General features: G+C 44.9%; 1 protein-coding gene across 8 annotated transcripts in view; it reads left to right on the top strand.

Annotated features, from left to right (window-relative positions):
* The window catches only part of LOC144114853 (uncharacterized), a 30,515-nt gene extending 7,417 nt beyond the window's left edge, over positions 1–23,098 (top strand). For 2 of the 8 annotated variants that reach the window (XR_013311154.1, XR_013311155.1), the window contains exons 3-5: positions 1,986–2,234; positions 21,201–21,348; positions 22,786–23,098. Coding sequence is in view for 2 of the 8 variants with exons in the window: in XM_077648852.1 (XP_077504978.1) it covers positions 1,986–2,234; positions 21,201–21,261; positions 22,786–22,823 (348 nt within the window). In the remaining 6 variants the exon portion in view is untranslated. The other 6 variants (XR_013311156.1, XR_013311153.1, XR_013311152.1 and 3 more) reach the window with 6 other exon arrangements.
* Positions 23,099–26,161: the final 3,063 nt, after the last annotated feature.

Below are 26,161 nucleotides of genomic sequence, written 5' to 3'. Positions count from 1 at the left end.
CTTTTTTGGTGGAATCTGAGCACTTGATGACTTCAAGCGAGTGTTACACATTCCATCCTGCTTTGCACCTGGCTGCATAAGTGGCAAAATAAGCCACCGATCATCATTTTTTCACGGCACCTTGCAATGACAGCCAGATTAAAAGGTGGGAGCAGATATAGTAGTCGGCCTCTAGAACAGCTCTGTTGCAGGTATGAGGTATGTGAGCGTCATTTTGGAGGATGACAATATTATTAAGGATTACAAGCACGTTGTAAATGGGCAATGGACAATGTAATTCCTCCCAGGAGCGTACTGCACGCTACCCGATTTCATCCGTGGATCCTCTTTCCCTGCCTTCCGGAGCGACTCTGTGCAATGCAGGCTTATAAGTCTGGAAATCCTTGCCTAAACCTTGTGTATGTTGTCTTCAAGTGAGCCGTTATTGCGTATGTTGTCTTAAAGTGATCACTCATTCCGTTTCAGTTGATGCCATTTTCCTGCTCGGCTGAGACCAGTACTATGTCTGCCGTGATGCTTGGTAACCCAGTGACTGTGACGGTATTTTCTACGGACTGGCGACATCAACCTATATGCACAATGAAATGACCGGGAATGTGTGCGGAGTTTTCTACTGCAGAAAACTAGCAACGAATCGTCTAATAATGGCAAAGGCTCATGTCAATATGTTAGCTGTGTCATGAATGGCTAGAGCAAGCTGCACAAGCAGCCGTTCAAAACTGCAGCCTCTGCCACCAACCTTGAAAGAATCCTTATGGAAGCAGATGGCTTAAATATTAATGCAGTTGTAATTACAAAATTGACCTACAGGCGATAAGTCGGAAACTGCTCATCAGAGACAACTGCTATGTGGGAGAAAAAAGAGCAAGGTCTTTGCACTGAAGGCAGCACTCTCAGAAATTACTAACCAAGAATCTGTAAGAGCACTGGTTGATTTCCCAACTTTGCAGTACCTGGCATTCATGCCATCGACATATGGCATGCTAGGCCGTTCAGAACACAGCTCAACTCTTGTGCAATGAAACAGTTTTGTCATAACATCTGATTGGTGTGCAGTGTTAGAACCGCCAATAAGAGCTTACTGCCTGGAAAACTAAAGTGCTCAAAAGGCATGACGCATACGCAACACGCAAGAAGGTGAAGCGTGTCTTGTCTAGTACCGCATCTTTCGTTCCAACCTTAGTGCCTTTGCCCTTGTGCCTGCCAAGCAGTATATATTTTTCACCATGTACCATCACCAGCTAGGCCACATTATTGTTTTGTTTATGCCGGGAAAAAAAAATTTACATGCAGGTATGTGTGCAGCGCTGCCTTTCTTTCCGGAGGCGTAGCGCACCATGCCTGAGACATGTATAAAAGCGTGACTGCTGCGCCGTTAGTTCCAGCGATGTCCGCAGAAGGCATGATAGCTAGCAGCTGGCTAAGGGAAGCTGCGAAATTGATTGGTCTAAGAATGTTGACAGAGTCTGTGTTAGCAGACAGCTGAATTTGTGTCACTTGCCTGGGTTCAGTGGACCTGACTACTGGTTTAACTGTATGTTGTGCATACTGCGGTGCGCTTATCACTATATGACATGCGTTTTTAATGAAGAGTTTAAAGCATGGCTAATCCTCTGCAAGAAGCTGATGAATGCGTCAAGATGTCGCGCTGTCTGTTGCTGTGCTTGGCACCACAGCATTCAACTTTCGGAAGCACAGTACATTCGATTCTGCTCCCGATGCTAATGCAGCAGAGGGTATTTTCACTTGTTCATCTTTTGAGCTTATAAATAGCCCATTTTGGCAGGCGCAGCTCTGCCATTTTGCCAGCAGGGTACCGCTATTTCTAAGATGGCAGTGCTACGCCTAGGCACAGCGAACTGCCCCGAACCATATCGAATAAGGCCATTCTGAACGGTGACGTGCTCAAGTATGCATTACAGCTCTGAATCGTGGGGCACGGCACTATGACCGCCGTGGAGATCTTACTGCTGCGGATTTTGCAGGCCCCGCTCCTATGTGGCTGCTGCTGTTTCCCGGGTTCTGCTATATCTTCGCCATCCGGCGCCGCTGCGCGATCATCGTTCCCGCCTGCTTCTTGGCCATGCCTGGCCGACACCAGTTTTTACACCTGGCAACGTGGATCTTCTGCTAGCTCCGATATCGGCGACGCATATAAGAGCAAGCCTGGAACCACCCATCTCGGGCACAGCACCGTGACCGCCATGGAAATCTTACCGCTGCGGATTTTGCAGGTTAGTGATTTGGAAGGCGCCACCTGTGTGAAGAGCAGCGATTATTGTCTGTTTGCGGTGTCGTGCCCTGGAGAGTGTATTGATGCACTGAAGCGTTTACTTACTTTTTTATGGTATGCTACTCGAATTATCGGGTGACACTGAAAGCAATTCTGGGCCTATGAATGCAACTGAAAGGCAAACTCTGGAAACTCTTTTGCTGACCGTCCAAAGAATTGTAGCTGGCCAAGCTACAATACCTAATGAAATCAAAGAAAGGCAGGATGCTACCGAAAATGAAGTCAAACAGCAGCTGATGCTGAGACTTGCAGCAGTTGAAACACCAACAGCGTCACCCAATAAGCCTGAGTCTTTTTTGGCTGACAATGCCTTTCGAAACATTTCTTCCCAGCTTTCCAACATTTACTCAAGATGTGATGATGCTGAAAACAGGTTGTGTTAAAATAACTTGCTTTTTTTTGGCTTTGACGATGTGGAAGATGCAAACTGGGCAGATTCTGAAGAGTAAATTATCGCGGTTTGTTCAGAGCACCTAGGCTTATCTTTGTCTCCTTCACAATTTGATAGAGTTCATAGACTTGGCAAAATCAAATCTGATAGGCACAGACTGAATATAGCCAAAATAACGTTCTTTAAAGACAAGCAGAACATCCTTTCAAATGGGCACAAATTGAAAGATACTAGTTATGCTATCCGTGAGGATTTTTCTGCTACAACTCGTGAAGCTAGAAGCAAGTTGACAAAGTTTGCTAAATCACAATCCATGCCTTATAAACTGACATTTGACAAACTTCGAATGGACAAAAAAAAATTGTGTATGACTGCACCAGTGATTCGGTCACATTAGTCTCGCCATAGCTAGGCAATGCAACCAGCTTGCGCGAGCATCCCCAACCCATGTCATCCACCTCCACCCTGAAGCTGCCCCTTTCATTTTCTAATATCAGAAGCTTAATGCCTAAACGCGATCAGCTCTGTCCCTTTCTTAAAGATAGTGAATCTGATATACTAGTTGCTTTAACAGAGACTTGGTTGCACGCCGGTATCGAAGACGGTGAAATCTTTCCCGACGCCCATGCTTACAATATCTACAGACATGACCGTATAAACAAAAGAGGGGGCGGGGTTCTCCTTGCAATCAAAAGAATGTTACCTTCCATCACTATCGCATCCAATTCTGACCTAGAAGTAGCTTGGGCCACCTGCAAAGCTGTTTCTTCAAATCTACTTATTGGGGTGTGCTACCGCCCACCTAACTGGGGGATTTCTTTCGTTCACAATCTGCGGTCTAGTGTTTCTGCCGCTGCTGGTCACTGTGGGCCCAGTAACATTTGCTTGCTCGGTGATTTTAATTTTCCTCAAATAGGTTGGGTTAATTTGTCTTCATCTAATACTATTGCGAAAGAATTCATTAACCTAACTCTAGATTTCAACTTATTTCAAGTCATTAGCCAGATTACCCGTGGTTCTAACATACTAGATTTAGCGTTAGCCACCACTCCTGACACCATAGGGCCAGTCATGTACCTTGTTGGATTTAGCGACCATAAGATGCTTCAGTTTGAAATTGTAGTTCCTAGTTTGTTTTCAGGTAAAACAATAAAAAGGATTAGAGATTATAGTAAAGCAAGATATGATGAGATTAATACGGAACTTACCAAATTTTTCAATGAAGTATTTTTGCCCCTAAGTAACCAACGACCTACCAAAGACAGCTGGTTGCTTTTCAAACACAAACTCTCTGCGCTGATAGACAAGCATGTTCTGATAATTTCAGTTACGAATGGCAAAACTAATCCGTGGTTCAACAAGGCCCTCTGTCGATTACAAAATAAAAAGAAGCGCTTGTACCGAAAAGATAAATCTGCTCCCTCTCCGTCCTCGTTGGATAGCTACAAACAGTGCCTGAAGACATGCTGTTCTGCTATTACTGCTGCCAAAAACAAATATTTCACTCATGATCTCCCCTCACTTTTGTAGAGTAATCCTAAGTTCTGGCAAACTATATCTCCCGAATGTAAACAAGACTTCATACAACTACACAATAGTGATGGATTGCCGCTAGATGACACTGAATGTCCGACTGCGTTTAATAGATTTTTTACTTCAGTATTTACTAAGGAAGACCATTCCAGTATGCCTATTGTTCCCGACTCTGACTACCGATTCATGGAGTCTATCAGCATTTGTGCCGAGGGTATTGCATCACTGATTAAAAACTTTAAGTTATCTTCATCTGCCGGAGTGGACGACATAAACTCCAAGATTCTTAAAAACATCATTTCAATTTCCAGCCAGATTTTGTGCCGTATATTTCAGCAGTCTTTATCATCCGGAGAACTGCCTACTGACTGGAAAATTGTCAAAGTTGTCCCTGTCTTCAAAACCGGTATCAAAAGCTCACCTGATAGCTATCGCCCAATCTCGTTAACATACATATGCTGTAAATTACTTGAATATATTATCGCTTCCCACTTTTACAACCATCTAGGACGTAATCACTTTTTCTTTTCTAATCAGCATGGTTTTAGGAAAGGCTAGTGGTGCGATACCAAGTTATTTGAATTTACTACTGACTTGCATTTTAACATGGACGATAACCAGCAAACAGATTGCATTTTTTGAGATTTCTCAAAAGCATTTGAAAGAGTTGCACACGGCCAAGCTATTTACTAAATTACCTGCCCTTTCTCTTGATTCTCTCACATTGTCTTGACTTCGTCACTTTCTCTCATTTCGTCAACAATTCACCGTTGTCAACAGATCTTCCTCACCACTATGTGATGTAACCTGTGCCGTACCACAGGGAAGCTTACTTGGACCCTTGCTTTTCCTAAGTTACATTAATGACCTTCCTAATAACATTTCGTCCCGTTTACGACTTTTCGCAGATGACTGTGTTGTTTACCGCATGATCACTTCAGAGACTGACCACCTGACCTTTCAGGATGATCTTAACATTATTGTTGATTGGTGTAAAAACAGTCGCACGATCCTAAACCCTACTACCAAATGTAAGTCTATGACATTTAGCAGAAAACATGATATGTCTAACTTCAACTACTCTATTAACAACACCTTCCTATCCCAAGTTATATCTTACAAATATCTTGGAATTCAGCTCACTCCAGATCTTTCATGGTTTTGTCACATTTCAGCTGTCTGCAACAAAGCGTCGAGGACACTGGGTTTCATACGCCATAACCTGTGCAACTCTCCTAGCTCCGTTCGTAAGCTTGCATACCTAACTTTTGTACGACCCCAGTTGGAATTCATGCCATCTACATGGTCCCCCCATCAAAAATATCTCATTAAAAAGCTTGAGACAGTTCACAACAGAGCTGCCTGGTACATTGTTAGTAATTATAGTCCCCTCGCCTGAGTCTCCCAGCTTAAAACACTTAATGGTTTACAGATAATTGAAATTCATCGTTTACTTTCACTTCTCTGTTTATTTCATAAATATGTTTACACCGCCCCCTTGTTTCTGCCTCTAGAATCACCTTTCTGCTCCTTAGCGCGCTTGAATAATCATATCAGTTTCAATCGTATATATGGCAAAACTCAATCATTTAATTTGTCTGCATTACTTAAAGCAATCAGGCTCTCCTGTCCTGATCCTATAGAGTTTAAAACGGCCCTATGTATGCATTTATCCCTTTTGTATTCTTTCAAATGCTTTTCTAGTTTCAGTTGCTGTTATATTGTTCTCTGATGTACCACTGTTTTTGTTTCCACCTGACTACCAGTAACCTCTTTGCATATTCGCATTTTGCAGTTTTTTCGTATTTTCTCGTTTTGTTCAGATGTTATTTTTGCTCTGTTTTAAATAATCTGTCTTCGTGTATTTTTACCTTGTACCGTGTCCATTGTACTGTTATTGTTGTTTATTATTTCGGTATATTCCTTTTCCTTGATTCCCCACTCACTCAATGCTCTTTGGGCCGTGTGAGGTATCAATAAATAATAATAATAAAGCAAAATATTTTCGCAACTAAGCCGTGGTCGTCTCCGCCAGTGTACATGCACTAAATGAACAAGTGAACGTCTTGTACAGAATGGACAATTTATTCACATATACTTCGTAGAGCAAAAAAAGAAGCGTCAACATAGCAGTTTTTAGTCGCTTGACTTTTTGCCCCCACAGACTGGACATTTTGTATATACAATTGCGAAGCTGCGATACGTATAAGTAAGTGTGCACCTTGGGATTGTACGACAGCTTTATATTTTGCCAGGCTAAACCCACACTGGAATGTGTACTTTCTACAGCTGAAAAAAGAAAGAAAGGTGTCATTCCAGCCAGCACCTTGTTTAGCATTTCAAGCTATGACACATTGGCACCAGCGAGCTATCTGTCTTGACACTGGTGCTCACCATCATTAGCTGCATCAGCAGCGTCATATATGGTCGAGTAGTTCGAGTGAGTGAGTGAGTGAAAAAATCTTTTTGTCCAACAGAATGAGACCACCTCATCCAGACCTCCCCTGTCCCATACCCTCAGTTGAGGGAGGAGGATCAGGAGAGATCCTCCCGCATGGGGTAGTCGCGTCAGATGCTGGCCAGGATCTCTTGTATCCCGGCGGCCTCTTCAGCCAGTCGGACGGCGGTGAGCTGGAGCTCAGGGTCCGTGCTCCGGAGCAAGGTCTCCCAGGCGTCTCTACTATTAATGTTCTTTGCCCTGCCTGGGGATTGGCTACACTCCCATATTACGTGGTCGAGGGTCCCTCTCGCCCCGCACTTCTTGCATTTATCGTCCTCTATTTTTGGAATGATATGTTTGCTTAGAATTGGGTGTGGGTAAACATCTGTTTGTAGACGCCTCCACGCCACCGCTTGTTGATTTTTCAGTGCTTTGCTAGGTGGGGGAAAGTACCTGCGATGTTGTCTATAATATTCTGTAACTTCCTGACAGGAGATTAGTCTCCCTTCTCTCCCGTGATCTGCGAACGGTGGCCAGTCTTGTGCAGCTCGGTGGTAGAGATCTCGAGCTACCTCGTAGGCCGCCTCATTGCCACGGACAGATTCGTGCGCGGGGGTCCAGATTATATTGATTTTTCTATCCAATGTCGCTTGTCTTAAAATTTTGGCGGCGAGGGGAGAGACACTTCCTCTACTAAAATTTTGGTCTGCAGCTTTGCTGTCGCTTATGACGTATTTAGCTTTGGAACCGACGCAAGCTAGTGCTATTGCGACCTTCTCCGCCGTCTCGGTGTTTGTCCCTAGGATAGCTGCGACCGTGATGGGGCTTCCCGCTCTGTTCACTACCGGGACGGTCGTGTACTGACTATGTCTATCGCCCGCTGCGTCTACGTAGGTGACCTCCTCCTGAGGCTTGTCACCGTAGATGCGTTCTATCACCTCTGCCCGCTTTTGTCTTCTTTCCTTGTTTATTTCTGGGTGCATGTTCTTGGGTAAGGGGGGGAATCCTGAGATTGCTCCTAATCTCCATGTCGATATCCTCCCTCTGTCTAGCTCCCCTGTCTGTTTGGAGTCCGACTTTGGCTAGTGTGGCTCTTCCCGCATGTGTTGTGCTGAGTCTCTCTAGCTGTGATGTCTGGACTGCTTCTGCGAGCCCTGTAAGCGTGTTGTGTATGCGCAGTGCTAGGAGTTTTTCTGAGGATGTGCACATGGGCCGGCCTAGAGCTTTTTTGACGCACTTCCTTATGAGAGCGTCGATTTTGTTCCTCTCTGCTGCTTTGAGATTTAGGTACGGCGTGGCGTAGCTGATTCTACTTATTATGAAAGCGTGTATGAGCCTAAGTAGGTTTTTTTCTTTAAGACCGCCTCTTTTGCTCGAGACACGTTTGATGAGATTGAGGGTCTGCATCAAGTGGCTCTCAAGCTTTTTGATGGTTATCGTGTTTCTCCCATTCGACTGCATATGAAGGCCCAGGATTCTGATTGTGCCCACTTTGGATACCTCCTTTCATCCTACAGAAATCTGAATTTGGACGGTGGTTTGTTCCTCAGAGCCTTATCGTTATATATGAATGTTTCAGATTTTTCGGGCGAGCATTCTAAGCCCCGTTCTTCTGCATACGTTGAAATTATATTGGCAGCTGCCTGTAGGGTTTGATTAATCTCTGCATCACTTCCTCGGTTGATCCATAGATTAATGTCGTCCGCATACAGGCTATATTCTAAGTTTGGGTTGCCAATTTTTTCATGTTCGCCCGGGAGCTCTCTCATGGCCATGTTAAAGAGAATGGGTGATAGCACCGACCCTTGAGGGGTTCCCTTGCTTCCTAGCTTTATTTCCCCGGATTTAATCTCCTGGAAGCTTATGCTCGCAGTTCTATCTGTGAGGAAGTCTCTTATGTAGCGATAGGTTTTGTAGCCTACTCCGGCGTGGCTGAGCCCTTTCAATATTGCCTCATGTTTAACATTATCAAATGCCTTTTTGAGATCGAGACATAGGATAACCTTTGCCTCCCTGGTTCTGGAGTCAATGATATCCTGTTTTAGTCGCAGCATGACGTCTTGTGTGCTGAGATGGGGTCGGAACCCATAAATCTCATCTGGCCACTTCCTATTCTTTTCCATGTAGTTTGATATTTTGGTCTGGACGACATGCTCTATTAGTTTCCCTACGCACGATGTGAGGGATATAGGTCGAAGGTTCCCTATCTGCGGCTGCTTCCCGGGCTTAGGTATTAGGACCACGGTGGCCGTTTTCCATTGCGGGGGAATCTCGCCCTTCTCCCAGCACTCCTGCATGTAATCTGTGAGGGCCTTTATGGAGTTGTCGTCGAGGTTCCTTAACATTGTGTTCGTAATCCCGTCTGGGCCAGGAGCCGATCTGGTTTTCAGTCTGACTATTTCCGCCCTTACCTCGGCTACTGTAATGGGCACGTCCAGGGCTTCGTTCGGGGCTCCTTCATAATCGGGAAGCCGACTTTTGTCTGTGTCTCCTATGTAGGTTTCAGCTAGTTTGCGCATGAAGCTTTTGTCATCGTGTTCCCCACACGCGTGTCTAACTTTGGTCATTGTAACTTTCGCTTGCATTTTGGATTTTTGTGGGTCTATGAGATGCCTAAGAATGTTCCACGTCTGGGGGAGATTCATGCTCCTCTCCATTTCGTCGCATTTGCTATTCCAATTTTGTTCGCACGGTTTAAAGGCGTAATCCTCTATTTCTTTATTATGCCGTGCCAATCTTCTTTTGAGATTGCGGTTGTTCCTGCCCTGTTTCTTTAGTCGGCGTTCCATGCCTTGTTTGGCTTCCCACATGTGTAGGAGTCGGCTGTCCGCTATCTCGGGAGCTTTCTCCCCATCTAGCGTTTTGGTTACCTTTCTGGCATCCTTCTTAACTGCTTTGCACCACTCTCCGATGTTATTTATGACTGTCTCGTCTCTGTTTCCTCTGAGCTCCCTAAAGTGGTCCCACTCTGTGATCTTCGTAGGGGTTTGTTTGTTGCCTATTTGTTTGTTCTTGGTTCTTATCTCTGTTGCTATGGCAGAGTGATCGCTGCCTAAGTTCTGTTCCGTGTTAAACCATTTCGCCGTTCCTACGTTTCTGACGAGGGTTAAATCCGGTGAAGTGCCCATGCTGACGCTATTTCCAGCTCGTGTGGGCTGCTCCGGATCTGTTAGTATCGTGAGTCCCAGGTTGTGTATATCCTCCCATAATTGTCTACCTTTTGGGTCTTCTTTCGGGCACCCCCATTCCAGGTGATGGGCGTTGAAGTCGCCTACTATGACTAAGGCTTGGTTTTCTGCTATTTTAAGTGCTTTGTTAATTACCGCCCTAAACCTAACCTTCCTCTGTATGGGTGGGTTGTATATGTTTAAGAGAAAAATGTTTGATTCTCCCTTCTTTCCTGTTAAAATTTCCACGAAAACGTTGTCAATTACCTTTTCTTCTAGATCGTGCTCTATTGTTGCTAAGTTTCTCTTGGCTAATGTTGATACCCTTGATTTGTCTCCCCTGCTGCTATGGAAAACCTGATAACCCTGCAGTTTAGACGGACCGCCGGTCTTTTGCAGCGCAACTGCTAGCGGGGCTGCCTCGAGCATCGACAAGGCGCTTTGTAGCACTGGCCGCTTGCGTCGGTAGCCGCGACAGTTCCACTGCCAAATTTGGGTACTACTGGGCGACCTGTCCATTGCTAAGCTTGGTGATTCTCTCCTCAACTGTAGCGAGCCGTGCATGTATGACGGCATTTTCCCCCTTCAGCTGCTGAAGTGCCTCAGTTATTAAACGGAAATTGTTCTGCATTTGGTTCTGGATTTGGTGAACAAAATCCTCTAGTTTGCTATCCCTTTGCTTTGCAAAAGTTTTTAAATTTCTGTCCATTTTGGCTCCTAGTTTGTTTAGCTTTTCGTCCGCAGTCAGGTCTGAGTTGCTCTCTTCCCTGATTCTGCGCTTGGATGGGGGCGGGACGGCATCCTCGACCACCATGTCACTTTTGCTCTCCTGGCTGTTATTTAGTGCGGTTTGTGCTTTAGGTGCTACCAGGGATGGTGTACCTGTTTGGGGAGTGCTGACAACTGCCGTCGGCTTAGCCTTTGCCGTAGTTAGGGCCGTTTTTAGATTTTGTACCTCCCTCTTAAGACTAGAGATCCTATCACTCATGTTTTTAACGATATTCGTTAGTTTTTCTATTTCCTCATCTTTCTTATTATTGTTGCCATCGCTCTGGGAGACCCTGCTCGCGAAACTCACCCTTTTGCTTTCGCCGCCCCAGCCCGTTGATCCTCCCCGGGTCCGGCTGGAGGTCCGGTCTCTCGACCTCGAACGTCCCCTGGATCTGCTTCTTCCTCTGGAGGCGCTCCGTCCCTGGGAAGTTTGTCGTTGTTTTCCTCCCAGCCTCGGAAAGAAGTTGTCTCGAGCTGTATAGCCGCTCCCCTCGCTGCCTGGTTTAGTGCGCGGGCGGCTCTGGCGCACCCGTGACTGTTGCGATCGGTCACTGGCTCCTGCCGTGGCCTCCTCTTCTCTCATTTTCTTCTCCCAGTATCTTTTCTTGGCTTCATACGGTGTATGGTGTATTAGCTTGCATTTGCTGTCTCCGAGTATGTGGTCTCTGCCGCAGAGTTGGCATTTCGCCGTGCAGGAGTGGTTTACGGGAGGGTTCTCCTGCCCGCAGCCACGGCATTTGATGTTTTTTGGGTCTGGACATACGTCAATCCTGTGACCGAGTCGGCCACAGGCCATGCAGACTTCATATTTCTTCCGGTATAGGTAGCATCTGCGTGAGTCCCATCCTAGGATGACCGTCCTTGGTACTCTGCTTTCTTTGAAAAGAATTAGTATTGACGTGGAGTCCTTTCCTAATCTTCTGGCCCCGATGATTTCGGGGTTCGCCTTGTGTCTTAGCATTCTCATGATGTCTTCTTGCGTGAATTCTCCATCGACGCCATGTACCACCCCCTTGCCGCAGTCATCTGGCGTGGCCACGTAGGCGAAAACCGCGATTTCTTCTTCTCCAAGTTTGATTCGGCTCATGCTGGCATATTTCAGTTTTCTCTCTCCGCTCGTGGTGGCGATGAGGATTGAATGTTGTTTTGTGTTGGGAATGACGTCTTCCTCGCCTACTTCGTTAGTATTTATACCCGCTGACGCTATGATGACTTTGGTCATGTATTCGGTTCCGCGTTTGAGGAGCTTGTCGAGTCCTCCGCTAGGGCGGATGATGATCTTGTCAGCTCCCTCTGGTATTCTAGTCTCTTGTTTTTCGACCGACATGGCCGCCAATCTTCTCCCGGCTTGCTTGAGCCTGTATTGCTCGGTCTCAATTTCTTTCTTGCTCTTCTCTAGTGGAGCATATTTCTTTCCCTTGCATTGGAACCATTGGCCTGGTACGGTGAACTCCTGCGGGTCCACTGCGCAGCCCTCGACCACTTACTTGCATGGTTGCGTAGATTCAAATTTTCGCGGGCGGGTGACGCGCCAACGGCGCTTGCTGCTCTTCCCACTAGGGGTGCCGCTGCGTCGCGCAGCTGTACCTTTCCGCCACGGGTGTCGCTGCTGCTCCCGCGCCGCACCTGCCGGAGCCTCGCGCCCGAGTTGGCGCCCGGGTTAGGCTTAGCTCTGGCCTCGAAGTAAATGCGTGATTTCTAGGAAATGTGGACTCACTTTTCGGAAAACATGGTATCCTCGTGGGCCTGGTGACTTCCGACGTTCGATTATCCAAACAATCTCTGGTAGATGGGCGAGATTTCTTCGGATATCAGCATCGAAACACGGAGCCGTGCGGAGACACGTCTGACCTAGCGGGCGCTCGCAGCGCCTCCGGAGTAGTTCGAGAACGAATTATTCAAAGCGTTTGCTGCTGTAGAGGTATCTGATGCGATACAGTCTCGCTTTTTTAATGATCAGGAACTTGGATTGTGCTTGGTTAAATATCATGGGAGCCTTTCGAACAACCTGGGCAGAGCGCCAGGCTTCAGCTTGAGCAGCTTTCATCGCAGCAACACGACATCCCCATTCACTACAAACTCGTGCCCATTGATGTTCGTGGGATTGCAATGTTTCTCAAAAACACACACGTTTCGCAAATCAGGATAGAAGTTGAAACTGCCAATTTCTTTTTTGAGGAATAGCGCATCTCCACGTCTCTCTCAGTTCGGCATCAGAGGAGAAACATTTTGTCGCCATTGCTCCTGTAGCCGGAGCGGCAGCCAGTCACAGAAGGTAAAGGCATCATTCACAGACAGCATTCGATGGTCCACAAAAGATGTGCATTCAAGTACTTCGACACTGTAAATGCCTCAACAAGAAAATAACACACCAAAAATCGTCACTTTCTACTCAGCTAGGTAGCCACCCGCTCTGCTGCTTACCAAAACATGCTCCTCGATCGACATTAGCGCTGCTGTGCTGCCACTTTGGGCAGTGCACCAAGCTGTTCCATTAGATTTATGGAGAAGTTTCATGACCATAAAGCGCTATTGAAGGACTCTGGCTCTACTGAGGCAGTTTTAAAAATGCATGCAAGCATTCTCCTTCGTAATCAAATCTAACCAATATTCACCACATGCTACATTGCTGAACTAGAAAAGCTTGGTACTAAATTGAATTACAAAACAGTGGCGGAGTGCTACACCTAGTGGTTAGGTGCACTTTGATAGTTTAGCTGATAACCTGTTTAGTGTTCTTGTCAATGCAGTTACCAATTGTGCTGAAAGCTGAAGGAATGATTTTTCACTCTCTGCTGAGGTATGCCAAACTGTGTTTGTCACAGCTTTTGTGTTGCTTTGGGACATTAAACTGTACAGTTTACAAAGGGCGACTTTGAGGGGTTTTCGAGATTCATGTATTCTGATGCTTTTAGTGTAGGTATTCCTCTGCATCCTGATCATTTGTGCCAAGCTTGGCAGCTGTGTGGGAATTCATTCCTGTGCAGATCGATTTTAGAGTGTTCTATTTCCATGGCCTCAGTTCAGGTGATTTCTGCGAATAACAGTGCATTTGCAATGTCGCGAACGTAAATCACATGTTACTGCCCACTCCACATCAAGATCAAACTTTTAGGCTAGTATAAGGTTGTCTGAAGAATTTTATGAATGCTGTCGTCATTTCACCCATTCAACGTTTTTCCAATAATGTCTGTGAGGTCACCGCTGTGTCAAGTGGAGGATTGTCCCTGGCCATGAACCTAATTTTTTCTTTTGGTTTGCTGTTTATTTCTTTTAAAATAGTTCTAATTGGTATTTCGAAATTCGGTTTCTTATGCCAAAGAGGTAGCCTTTAGGAATGTGTTTTGATAAGTAACTCAAAGCATTGAAAAAACCTCCAGAGTTGCCCTGTAAACATGCTTAGTGTGCTTTCATGAGAATCCGCTTTTGCTCGAACCCTTGCCTTCTGTACATACAACTGGAAGGCTCTAAGCGCATTTTTATGCACAAACATGCCCCCTCCTTTATATGAGTGATAGGTTTGTTTGGGCTCGTAAGCTATTATCGGGTGCCAGAGACATTTCTTCTGATTTAATTGGTCATCTTTCCAATTTGGCAAATATCTTATGAGTGTGTAATGGCGTCCATTTTTAATTTGTTTGTATATAATGTGGGAAACGGCTGTTAATATTTTGTAAATTACCTATTACATTTTCTGGTAATAAAATTAGCATATCTACAGCAATTTGTTTCTACATTCACTCCAAGCAGCCACTTAGCTTGAGCATGAGCTGAAGTTCAATGAAGGGTCCTTGAAAAGCAGTTCAGAAAGTGACTGTGAAATGCATGCATTGTGTAAAGTAAATGTCACTTAGTGTGCATGCCACCTACAAGTCCTCAGAAGTGAGCCAATAATTTGCACTTTTTTTTTCAAATTCCCGCTTTTGCGCCTAAGAGCTACCTGCAGTGCCAGGCTTTCACGTGAATCCCTGCACGCTACATGATGCAGCGCACGTGACATCAGGAATAATGAGCTGTCATTGGCTTGCATAAACACTCAGCACGGAAGGCGAGGTGAATGGCCAGCTAGAAATTGTGGTATCTCCCTTTCCATACCCTGCTGTATTGTACAGACATGGCAGGAGAGTGAGCGGCAAAAAAATAAAAAGTCAAGTAAACAACTGAGGCTGTTCGCCTGAGTAACGGTTTCATAGACAGAGTGGGGTGCTAAACTGTATCTTTATTTTTTCTCGCTCTGTTTGCTGTATGAGTTGAGAGGGAAAATGCGAAGGCTGTTTTTAATCATAGTTATCTCTGGTGCTTGATGCGCTGGGCTAAAAATTTTTGTGCGAAGGTGATAGGTGATGCAATACCTATCGGTATTTTTTTTTTATCTTGGTACTTGGTAGACACTGTTTAAGTTTCCCTTTGACGTGTGAAGAACACATTAGCTAGATGCATAAGAATAAGCCTGAAAAATTTCCTGCTCTAGCAGGTTCTCGCATAACGTGAATGAATATGCATTGAAATTGGTGCATGAGCCGTCTTGACACCAAACACTCTTCATTAAGTATTCCAGTAGTACCAAACTTCTTGAAAGGAGCCTGCACATGTGTGCTAGATCCATCAGAGACCCTTTGCTGCTGGCATCTACTTCTTATCATATTGCAGTGAGTATATTTGGTAGAACGGGAAGAATATTAATGATACCGTCAGAGTGCTCAGTGTGTCATGGTTGTACATCTGCATAAGGTGATTTTCCTTTTTATGCCTGGCTGTAATTTTTAGCACTGAGTAGGTTGGGCTCCTTTGAAGATTTGCTCAGGTACTGTCACATAAAAGCCACCTTTCTGCTTGTGATAAAGCAGTACAATGAAGCATTTAAAACTTGCTTTGGAATGTATTTAGGAAAGTGAAAGTTTTGTACCTGTTGATGAAACATGGGGAAAACATAACACAGACAGACAGACTGAGAACAAGATGGGATAAGTCAAGTGCTCAAAACTGAATGCTTGTTGGAAACATCCTTCTCAGGGAATGACTGCACATGCCGAGAAGCTTCCTTGAGAGCAGGAATGTGATATGATTGATACCTACGTATCACACAGCACATTTCACAAGTAAACAGATAACCTACTGAAAAACTCAACAATAGTCCCTATTCATCATAAGAAAAGCTCAAAATAACTTGAAGCAGCAGAAATTGCCAGCACTTGAGAAGCATAATCTTTTTTCTTTTGCATGAAACGCAGCAGTGGGTGGGCAGGTAAACTCTAAAGGTTAAAATCAGAGGAATGTTTCTTGAGGCTTGTAGGTGGGGTCCTCATTGCAGGGCTCCACTGGCTTGAGCTGTCAGGTGGACCTGCTTTATGAGGGCTCTTTGGTCCTCGGTACGATCGCTCGTCAGCATCACCTCCCAATGCTCAAATGACGTGTACTGCGTCTGTGAGTGGTTCGGTTTCGCCCCGCATCCCCACAAAATGTGGAAGAGTGTTGGGCGCGCCTGGCACCATGGGCATGTGTCAGGGCATAGTGTTGGGTGCATGAGGTGAAGTTTGTGGAAATAAGGGGCAGTGTTCATTTGGATCTGATGCCAGGAGATAGCATCCTGGGTGTCTAATTTTTTGTGAGGAGGAGGGTATTATACACTGATATACATGCGGCTTCCTGGCTTCTGCATTATTGATGTATCAAGAATTTTGCCGGCAAACTTTAGCTTGTCCAGTGACTGCAATACTTTTCTGCTGTGGACAACAATCATACATTTTGCTGCATGGTGTCTTACACTGGTTTTAGAGGCAATGACTGGTTTTTCTTGTGTAAACACATCAACTGTTCAGGGATTGTGAATTATGGCTTTTGTGCAGACAACATGCAAATGTGTTTCATTCTGTGCAAAGATAGCTAGGACTGTGGTGTATTGTGTGGTGTACACTGGTATTGCAGAGCACAGTGGCATTTTCCTTTTTTACGTCCATTGGAATGCAGCCAGCGCACATGGAATTTGATCCCATGGTCTTGGGTTTTAACAGCTGATATCTAAAGCCACTGCAATGGATCATAGACATGTTTCATGTCTTCCTCATTTGTAATGTGCACAGAGGCTGAGGTGCTTGCAGGGTGTCTAAAACTGAAATTTCATCCCATACTGTTTAGCAGCTGTGGTACTGGTGGGTTTCGATGAGGTGTCGGGACAGTATCTTTGACAGGCAGTGCCCAGTTTCTGCGAGCAGCTATACAGGGAAACGTCCCAGCTGAAAAAGTCCATTGGTTCCAATTGGAATTCCAGCTAATATTTAGTGGAACCAATTGGAGTTACTGGGTTCCAATTGGCGACAGCTTGTCCAACTGGTCTTGCGAAGTCGCATTAACTGGAACCAATTAGAGTTATTGGGTTCTAATTGGTAGCAGCTTGTCCAACTGGTCTTGCCAATTGGCAATAACTGGAACCAATTGGAGTTACTGGGTTCCACTTGGCTTCAACTTGTCCAACTTTATAAATCCATTTGGTTCATGAGATTTCAATTGGACATTGCAATGGGCTGCACCGGTTTCAGGTGGCCGGTGTCACAGCTACATGGTGCATATTATTGACATACAGCAGTGAACTAAAGAGGTTTTTGCTGAAAAGATATTAGCAGCTTTACCTGCTGAATTGTTTTCATCATTTCCACTACCACCGCGGGTGTGAGTAAATGAAATAATTTCGCTCAATGGACAAGCGTCACTGGCTCCACCAGGAGGAAGCAAAAGTGTGTTCTGTGGATATATACTGAGCTTATGTTGCTTGTGTGCAATGCTTTTGTGATGGTTGTTTAGCTTCACTTCCCTAACAGTGTGCAATTCTCATAATATCAGTTTCCCTGTAAAATGTTGGCACAAGGTAGAATGTTCCCCAATGGTCCTGGGAGAAAATTTAATTGGTTTCAGTTGGAACCAATTGTTTTTTGATGCCACTGAAACCAGTTGGAACCAATTGGAAGCACGTCCAATTGGTGTCCGAAAACCTAGCTGTTCCCAAATGGAAAAATTGCAGTTGGAACCAATGAACTTATTCAGCTGTGGTGTGCTTGTGCAATTCTCATGGAAGCAAGTTTCCTTGTATTAGATCTCATGGTGGTTCTAGAGTGCCTGTTAAAGGAGCACAGATTATGCTCATTGTTACCAGTGCATTGAAAAAAATAAAGAAAGGTTATGGTTTTCCTTATGCCCACTGACTCTCCCCATTAATTATGGTGGCAGAAAAGCCTGGATCAGCACATCGTTTTCAGGGCGCCCTGCAAGCTGTGTAGCCCGAGTGCCTTTACACTTGAAATACAGCGGCGAAACCTTTTTACAATGTAAAGAATATTCTGTGTGCATTGGCTGTGGTTGCTTTGCGGGTTGCGTTCCCAAATTTGAGCCATAGAACACATTAAAAGTGCCAAGGAGAAGTTGGCCAGGGAAATTTTTGAGCTGGCACTAATGCAACAGGTAAGAGGTGACATAGGGATGAATGCTGTATCTGCTGCCCTTTAGAAAGAGTTCATTCTACTCAACTCATAATTTTTATTGCTTTGCATCAGTTTTTTGGAAGTCGGGTTTCCTTCACATTATTTCAAATTTTCGTCAACATAAAGTGAATTTTTTTGTTGTCTTTTTTGCTTTGATGTCCTAATCATATGTTCCACTAGACCTTTAGCTTTTGTTACTGTGGCTTTTCTGCTGCTATAGAAGCTTCTGGCAGGTCAGCCAATATTACAAACTGTGTGGGTGCAACTGTGCAATATTGTAAGTTTACGATGTATTTTGTTGCTGTGCTCCACTGAATAAAGTTTAAATGCCCATTTCTTGTGTGCTGTTTTGAAGGAACCTTAATAAAATTAATGGAAGCCTGGCATAGTCCATCGGCGTTCTGTAGAGAAACTTCGTGTCAGACAAGAGGTCATGACGTCACACGTGGAGGTGTGGAATTGAAATTGATTGAAACATTAAATACAGTGTCATTCAAGCATTGCCACATGTCTCAAATGCCATTATAGCATGTAAGTCTACAAAGGAGCGTAATTGGGCTGAAAAGAAAATTGGAATAATTAGTTGGGAATCGAACCCCTGACCGACAGGTTGAGAGTCAGATACGCTACCCCTAGGCCATGAATTCACATTTGTACTGCTTGGTTAAAGGAGGCCTTTACATGTATGTAGTGTGGTCTTTCACATAATGCGGAAACAAGTTGCACGTCTCCATGGGCAAGAGGAACCATTGCCACGACCCATTAACTTGCTGGAAGCATTTTGTAAGCGGTTTGAAAGCACGCACTACATCTACAACAAACATGCCGGGGACACCTGCTTCCAGCAAGCAAACGCCAACTAGCCCAACTTAATGTTTTAACGAGTTTGACCCATTAATGTTTCACATCATGTCCTTCAAGGCGGAAGAAAGCGAAGCGTGACTACTGCAAAACAGCCTTTTATCCTGGGCCTCGCACTAACAACACGGTGCCTTAATTACCTTTAGCAACATGCCATACATCAAACCAATGCTTGATGCCTGGCTTCTCCACCCGGCAGAAAAGCCTGACACTGGGATGTCTGTATGAAAATGGACAACAATAACAAGCAAGGCACTGCAATTGCTGAGAAAAATATTTGTCTGCAGAAGCAGCACAACAACAGGATTTATGCATATCCCGGTCAGAGTGCCATTTTGAAACCCCCTTAACTGATGGTCTATCAACCCAAAGGCCTATTTGACGCTGCTACATGGGCAGCTGTAATGGCCACTGAATAAACAGAGGAGCGGAGAACTATGGTGATATTTGAAAGGCCTTTGAGCAGTGGCGGGAACCCACAGCCAGGCTCAAATGAATGAATTCATAGTATTAAAAGCAGTGAAATTTTACTGCAGTTAAAAAATACAGCTTATTTTGCAGAGAAAAAAATTGGGCACCCACAAAACACTGCAGCTAACATAAGGTCATTGTTTCCAGGCATATAAAAACATCCAAATTGGCTTGCTCGAAATTGCATAAATACTACTACAGCTCGCTGAAAGCAGTTCTCATCTTTGGAAAAATTCTTGCTGTAACATTAAAAATTTCAGTTTCAGCCTTTTCAAGGTAAAAAATTTCCAGGCTGATTGTTTGCAAGCCAACAAATATTGGTGGTGACAGTGGTGCTACAGCAGCTTTGTGGGGAAAAATGGAATCTTCCAGCAGTGTTCGAGCTTGTGTGGCAGCGGTACAATTTTTTACAGCTCAGTGGCTGTAAAGTGGCTGTGGTGACAGGCTCTGGGCGAGAACTGATTGACTTCGTGCAGGGCCTCCAGTGCATCATCCCACCAGCTATGGCAAGCAGACAAGCTGCTTCACAGATGACACTGGCGATCATCGACTGTGCAACTGCAATATTCCACACCCAGCATGGCTTGCTGGTTTCTGCGCAGCTTCGTCACTGCCATGTGGCCATCGCATCTGAACTCACTGGCCAGTTGGAAGTGCCCATGTGACAGGGGTATTAGCAAAACATGACACATCGCCTTTTCATGCCTTAGCAATGTACAGAACCCGGGAGTGTTACCTGTGGTCAGAGAACATACGGTGACACCTGCATTCTCAAGGGTCTCCAGGCACTTTCTGAGCCCTTCCTTTTCCATCTCCACACTGTTTGGCACTGCACGTGACTGTGAAAGAAACAAAAAATTAAAACATGCTGATTCGTTGAGCAGCTTCTTTCATTCCTTACAATTATCAGCTCAGCTGTGTCCATTACTTCCAACTAACCCTGTCCAGTGCCAGCTGCGGCTTGCGAATTTCCCCATGTCACCTGCTTCTTTGACTCTGTTTCACCCTGCTGTGTTTGTCTCCTCTTGGAATCCTGTTCATTATGCTAAGGGACTGTCAGCTATCTGTTCTCTACCATTTCCTCCTCTTCATCTCGGCTTCATTTGTGGAATATTAGTAAGGTGCGGTTTTACTTGAGGGGTCTTTCAAGTGCCCTATAGTTATATAACTTCCATGGTGGCTTCCTTCTTGTGTGCCTGGTGAATAGTTGCTACTTAACCAAGACAGATGTATTTTCTACTTCTGATACCTCGCTACTTACTTTAAACTGTGTTTCCCTTTCGCTTTCAGTCGTACCATTGCCCTTGACATGTTCACGTCCTCTGTTGCGCACTGCAGTACCTCCCCTGAATTACGTACAGAGCACTGTCATTAGCAAATCAAAGGTTGCCAGGGTGCTGTTCATTAGCTTTTATAACAAGTTTTCATTCCTCATGTAAACATGCAGTGAGCAGTGCAAGAATTTTGTCAGCGTGTATGTTTCTGATTACTATTTGAACTTTTCGTGTAAAGGAGCATGATTACTGTGCAGTCTGTAGGCCTCTTCTGAAACCTTTACATATGCCTCTTTTATTTCCTGCTTATGCATAGCTTGCATGACTGCTGATATTTTAACTGAATGGAATGCATTTTTCTAATGTAGCCCAAATTCTTCTTTGCGGTGGCAGTGGAATTTAAACCAAGGGCCTTTTACAAACAAGCCAGGTGATCAATCTTTGTGTCAACATTGTGACATGATTGCATTGCTCTTTGCTCGCAGGTATGAAAACTCGCCTCTTTAACCACAACTTGTTCCGTGCAGACAATTTTGCTGACTTTCACGGCGAGCAGGCTGTACGTCAGGTATTTGGCGCTGCACCCTGGTGAGTCACAGCGACCGTCACCAGCCAGTTCAAGTTGTACGCCTTGCAGTTCTTCTGCCAGCGTTGCCTGCTGCTCCTGAAAAAACTGTATGCAAGACAACACATACTTTTCATTTCGTTCCTCAATCAATAAACAGCTCACTTGTGGGACATACATGAGCCCCATATTTCAGTACATGATATAGACTCCATATTTAAGAGTTTCACAGTCATGGCTAAGGCCCCTGGTTTGTTGCAGTTCCATGAAAAATCACAGACTTGTGCATTTTTGTAGAATTTGTTAGCAGCCACATTCTCTGTTTAGTGCTATTGTTTTGACAGTAGACCAGCGGGAATGACAGTATGATAAAAAAAATCACTGATTTATCTTATTAAGGCGATAGCCTTTAATGGTTCATACTCGCGTTCGCCCGTTACATTTTATGTCACGTGACCTTGTGGTGTCACGGCTGGCCAACCATAGCCGAGAGCCCCCCAAAAATGCTGATGGCACGCTACTAAAGAGGTGATTCTTAGGATTCGCATGCCACAATAGAGGGAAGTGAAGCCTGGAATACATTTAAGACATGCAGCCGCCGCTGATGCGGCAGCAGTGGACACCACTGCCTTGCTGCCGCTACTCTGTTTTGAAAGCTGCCCACTCTGGCGACTGTTTGCCCTTTCTTCTCCTACTCTGCTCAACTCATTTAGTGCCTTCTCTTTCGCAGCGACCCACACTACCTTCTTTCTTCATCCATAGCCGCCTTTTCTGCACTTGCGCATGGTCCATTGCCCCAAGGCCGGCAAAAAGCTCCTCTCAAGCCTCATGACGAAGGTCACTTTAGCTACCATGAAAAGCTTGAAAACAACTCGCACTGTAGTATGTATTCTGCAGCATTATTTGATACTTCCCGCACAAAATCACAATTCTTTGTTCTCAGTTATCAGAATTTTTAATTTGCTACCGGAGAAAGTTAGGGGCCTTAGTCATGGCTATATGCTGGTAAATAATGCTTGAAAAGGCAGCTGTAAGGAGCGATAAATACGATATTTTTTCTAAATTCCGTGCCAAATTGTGAATCATTAAATCATGCAAAGAAAACATGTTTTTGCATTGATGAAACAATAAAAGCAGGACGTTTCTAATCTCAAAACATTGTACAGCGTCAGAATCTGACAGCCACAAGCCAAGGTTCATAGTGCCAGCTCCAACGCTTATTTTGATTTGAAAAATGGTCTGCCATACTAACTTTAAAAGATAAATAGCACCTGCCCATGTGAAGCTTCACTTGCAGCTATACACAGTCATGCATCCTTAGGACTGTACGATACTATTTGCATCGAATTCCTTCCAGAAAACAAATTAACTAGGCCTGCATCATTACTGACTGATTTATTGCTTTTGTATGTTTTCTTTCTCTGATGAAACTGGTGCTTGTGCCGGGCTATGAAGTTGCACACAGCTTGGTACAGCATGCAGTCGTTACCTTCTTTACAGCGGGCAGCAAGTAGGCCCGCTGATAATTGTAGAATTTTCTCTCGCAGATGGTCTGCACATTAATGGACCTCAAACAATGCAGTGATGCAGCCACCGGGCATCTGGAGAACAATATCGCCGCAGCCAGTAGAAGGATGCCGGCTGCCGTATCACACACATGTGGCTGGCTCTCCCAGGTGTAACTATGGCCTAGTGCACACACAGCCTGCACTGTGAGCAGTGTGCCCTCCACAGTGAAGTGACTGCGGCAGGGATGGCAGCAGGTGCCCACTAGCTCTCACAGGCACCTCTCAAATACAATGGTCTTTCACTCACCTTGAACAGGTGCATCTGCATGTGAACTGAAAATAAATAGCATTCCACTGCATTCCAGTTGCCATGCACTCATGCATTTTTTTCATTGCAATACAAAAGATTGGACCTTTCACTGAGCTGCCCTTGTCCGAGGTTTTCAAAAGTGCACTCCTACAATGCGAAATGAATGTTGTCAAAGTAAACACTCCTGGTGGCTTTCACGTTTCATAGGCCCGTTTGGTGCTCACGCTGATGTTAAGACTTCAATACCTATTGAAGTAATTGATATGCCACCCTACCTTCAAACACTGCATATACCTTATTTCATAGTGCACTTCAGCACATGCACACATAAATTAGCTATGAGCAAAAAGGAAAGCACAGTTCGTGTATCACTTTGAATGGTTACCTTCCATGCTGTATGAGCGAAGGAGTTAAAACGGGAAAGAAAAAGGCGCCATAGTTGAGGGCTTTGAATTATTGCACTGAAATGGAGCTCTTAAATATGCTCTCCCATCGTTCGGCATGTGGATGCCTTCTGCATTTTGCATGCATCATTTCGTTAAGGGCAAGAATTAATCACACATTATCAGGCTGAGCTACCGAACAGTGACCATAACGTTGCTGTGACAGGAGCAGATTCTGGTGTAGGTGTTACAGTATTAATCATACACTTCACATACCTGCCGACACTTGTATCAAATGATGGCATGTATGTGGTGTCGAGCTCTGCAGCTGGCTGTTCACCTCCATCCCAATCAAAACTGTCCACTGTCTCCGACACCACACTCGCTGCCTCTTGTTTCTGTGGCGTTGACGCACCCTGCTCTCTGAAGCTGGGTGGTATGGGCGACAGCAGAACAGGCAGCATTGCAGGTGGCTCGGTCTGTGTCCTGGCCGCAACAAGAGGTTTGATGCTGAAGTTTACCTGTGTAGCTGCAGCAATTTTCTGCACTTATTACCTGACTAGTAGTGGTTTCCAGCCTTTTTAGGCGAGAAGCCCCTACCATGTTGCGGAGTGCATCCTACTTACCAGAAGACCGTCGCAGCAATGTGCTGGGCACGTCAGGCCACTGCTCTGTGGTCTGTGCTCCCACCGTATACCTTATTGCAGAGCACGTGCAGTTATGAAGTGGCTCCTAAATATAGACAGATGGAATTATCTGAGAGTAGTGAACTTATGGCATGTTCACTAGACTGGTGTGTATAGCAGTACTCCTACCATTTTCTTATGCATGCTGATGCTCTTGCAAAGGAAGGCCTCTCTTTAGCTGTAATTCTTAACAGCCTCAAAGAAGCAGTGCTGCGAGTTGTACATCTAACCTTTGTGAACATCATCTGCTCGGTATATGCCGTTGTCAGCCATGTGTAGGAAGCAAAAGACCACAATCGCGAACAGAGTCAGAATGGTGTGGTTTAGGGGCGTCGTATCAATGGGACAACAGTAGAATCTCGTTACAACGAACTTCACGGGACCGCCGAATTTAATTCGTTGTTTTGAAATATCGTAGTACTGAAAAACCTTTATTTCATGTCAGTAATGCACCACAAGAACTAAAATTACGTACCTTTGCAGCAGATTTATGTATTGGCAAGTAAATAATAAACGATAACGCTGGGCACAGTTTAATTACAATTTATTGCTTGAAGAAGTCTGTTATCTTCTTCTGGCGAGTAGACAAGCGCTGCAGGACGAACGCCTCCACATCCTCGACCTTCCTGTGCACGTCATCGGGGACATCTTTTCAGCGCCCGAGGAATGATTGGGTCTTTTCTAGAAAGACTAGGACATCCGAGCCGGAAACAATCTCTTCCTCTTCGTGCGCTGATCCAGTGTCGGCATCGTCTTCGTCGCTACTACATTCTTCTTGCTCATGAACTTGATTCACGATGTCTTCGGCGGTGAGCTCCGCGGATGTAGCCGCCACGCTGTCGCTGTCCACATAATTCGAAAGTCGCTGTCCACGGTAGTTGCCCAGCCGCAGACGTTTTCTTTAGGGAGCGACTCTCGATGTAGTTTTATGATCTTGTCCCGATCTTTGAGCGTCGTTGTATTTGTTGACTGTGTGGTGTCAAGCTCCCTGCACAAGTCCACTTGCTTTTTTCCAACATTCAGCTGCAACAGAATGTCCGCTTTTTCTTTAAGCGAAAACTGGCGTCGCTTCTTTTTAACGCGGGGGCCAGGAGAACTCATTGTCAGCAAAGCTAATGCACAACACAATCACAGCGCCGATAACTTTGCAGATCCTACCGTTCGCTGTCGACGTGGTGACACTGCACTGAATAGGCTTAAGACTACGGCGCAGTATGCGACCACACGCTGGATGGATGATAATGGCCTTACCCTTTGTATCGGGCGGCAGCTTGCGCCGCCTAGCCTATATTCATTCAACGCGCGTAGGGCTAAACGGAGGAACCGCGTGACACTAGCGTTGATGCCGATGCCGCTGGGGCTGTATCCGTTGCAACGGGTTCCCCAGTGCATAGCTGCTGCTTTGGATGATGATGATAGGCGTCAGCTTCAGGGATTTGGTACGAAACTTTTACGGAACTTCGCAATAACGAAGCGTCCTGCGATGATTGCAAGATTAAATTACATACGTTATTCTGAAATATTCGGTAATTTGAAATTCGTAGTAGTGAAAGTTTTTTACATTTAAAATATAGGCATTTTGGCGGGGATTTTAAAAAAAATTCGTAAATCTGAAAATTTCGTTAATGTGAGGTTCGTAGTAACGAGGTTTTAATGTACACTAATTTCCCTTATGCCATGAAATGAATTTCCACAGCACAGCAGCATTGAAATGTTTACATTGGTTGTGTGTAAGGCACGTGTTATGTCATAATAATGCTAATAAGCTGAGCTGTTGCACAGTAACTGATAACAGTTCCTAGCTTATAAAAGAACTAAGACAAGTGTCATGCAACAGACAACTTGGGCTACAATTTACTGCAGTTCTTAGCTGGCTGGTAGATGCTCCAGTGGCTTCACTGTTTTCTACCACAGCCTGTGTTGGAACTTGACGCTGAAACCAAATTGGGGGTCTTGCAGCATCATAAGGAAGCACAATTTTTAATATGTATGATGTGTATATTAAACAAGGCTGAGCTACCTCATTTTTCTTATGT

Source organism: Amblyomma americanum, chromosome 1 (genome assembly GCF_052857255.1).
Source record: "Amblyomma americanum isolate KBUSLIRL-KWMA chromosome 1, ASM5285725v1, whole genome shotgun sequence".
NCBI lineage: Eukaryota > Metazoa > Arthropoda > Arachnida > Ixodida > Ixodidae > Amblyomma > Amblyomma americanum.
The sequence above is the reverse complement of the archived record's forward strand: the minus strand, read 5'-3'. Positions and strand labels throughout refer to the sequence as shown.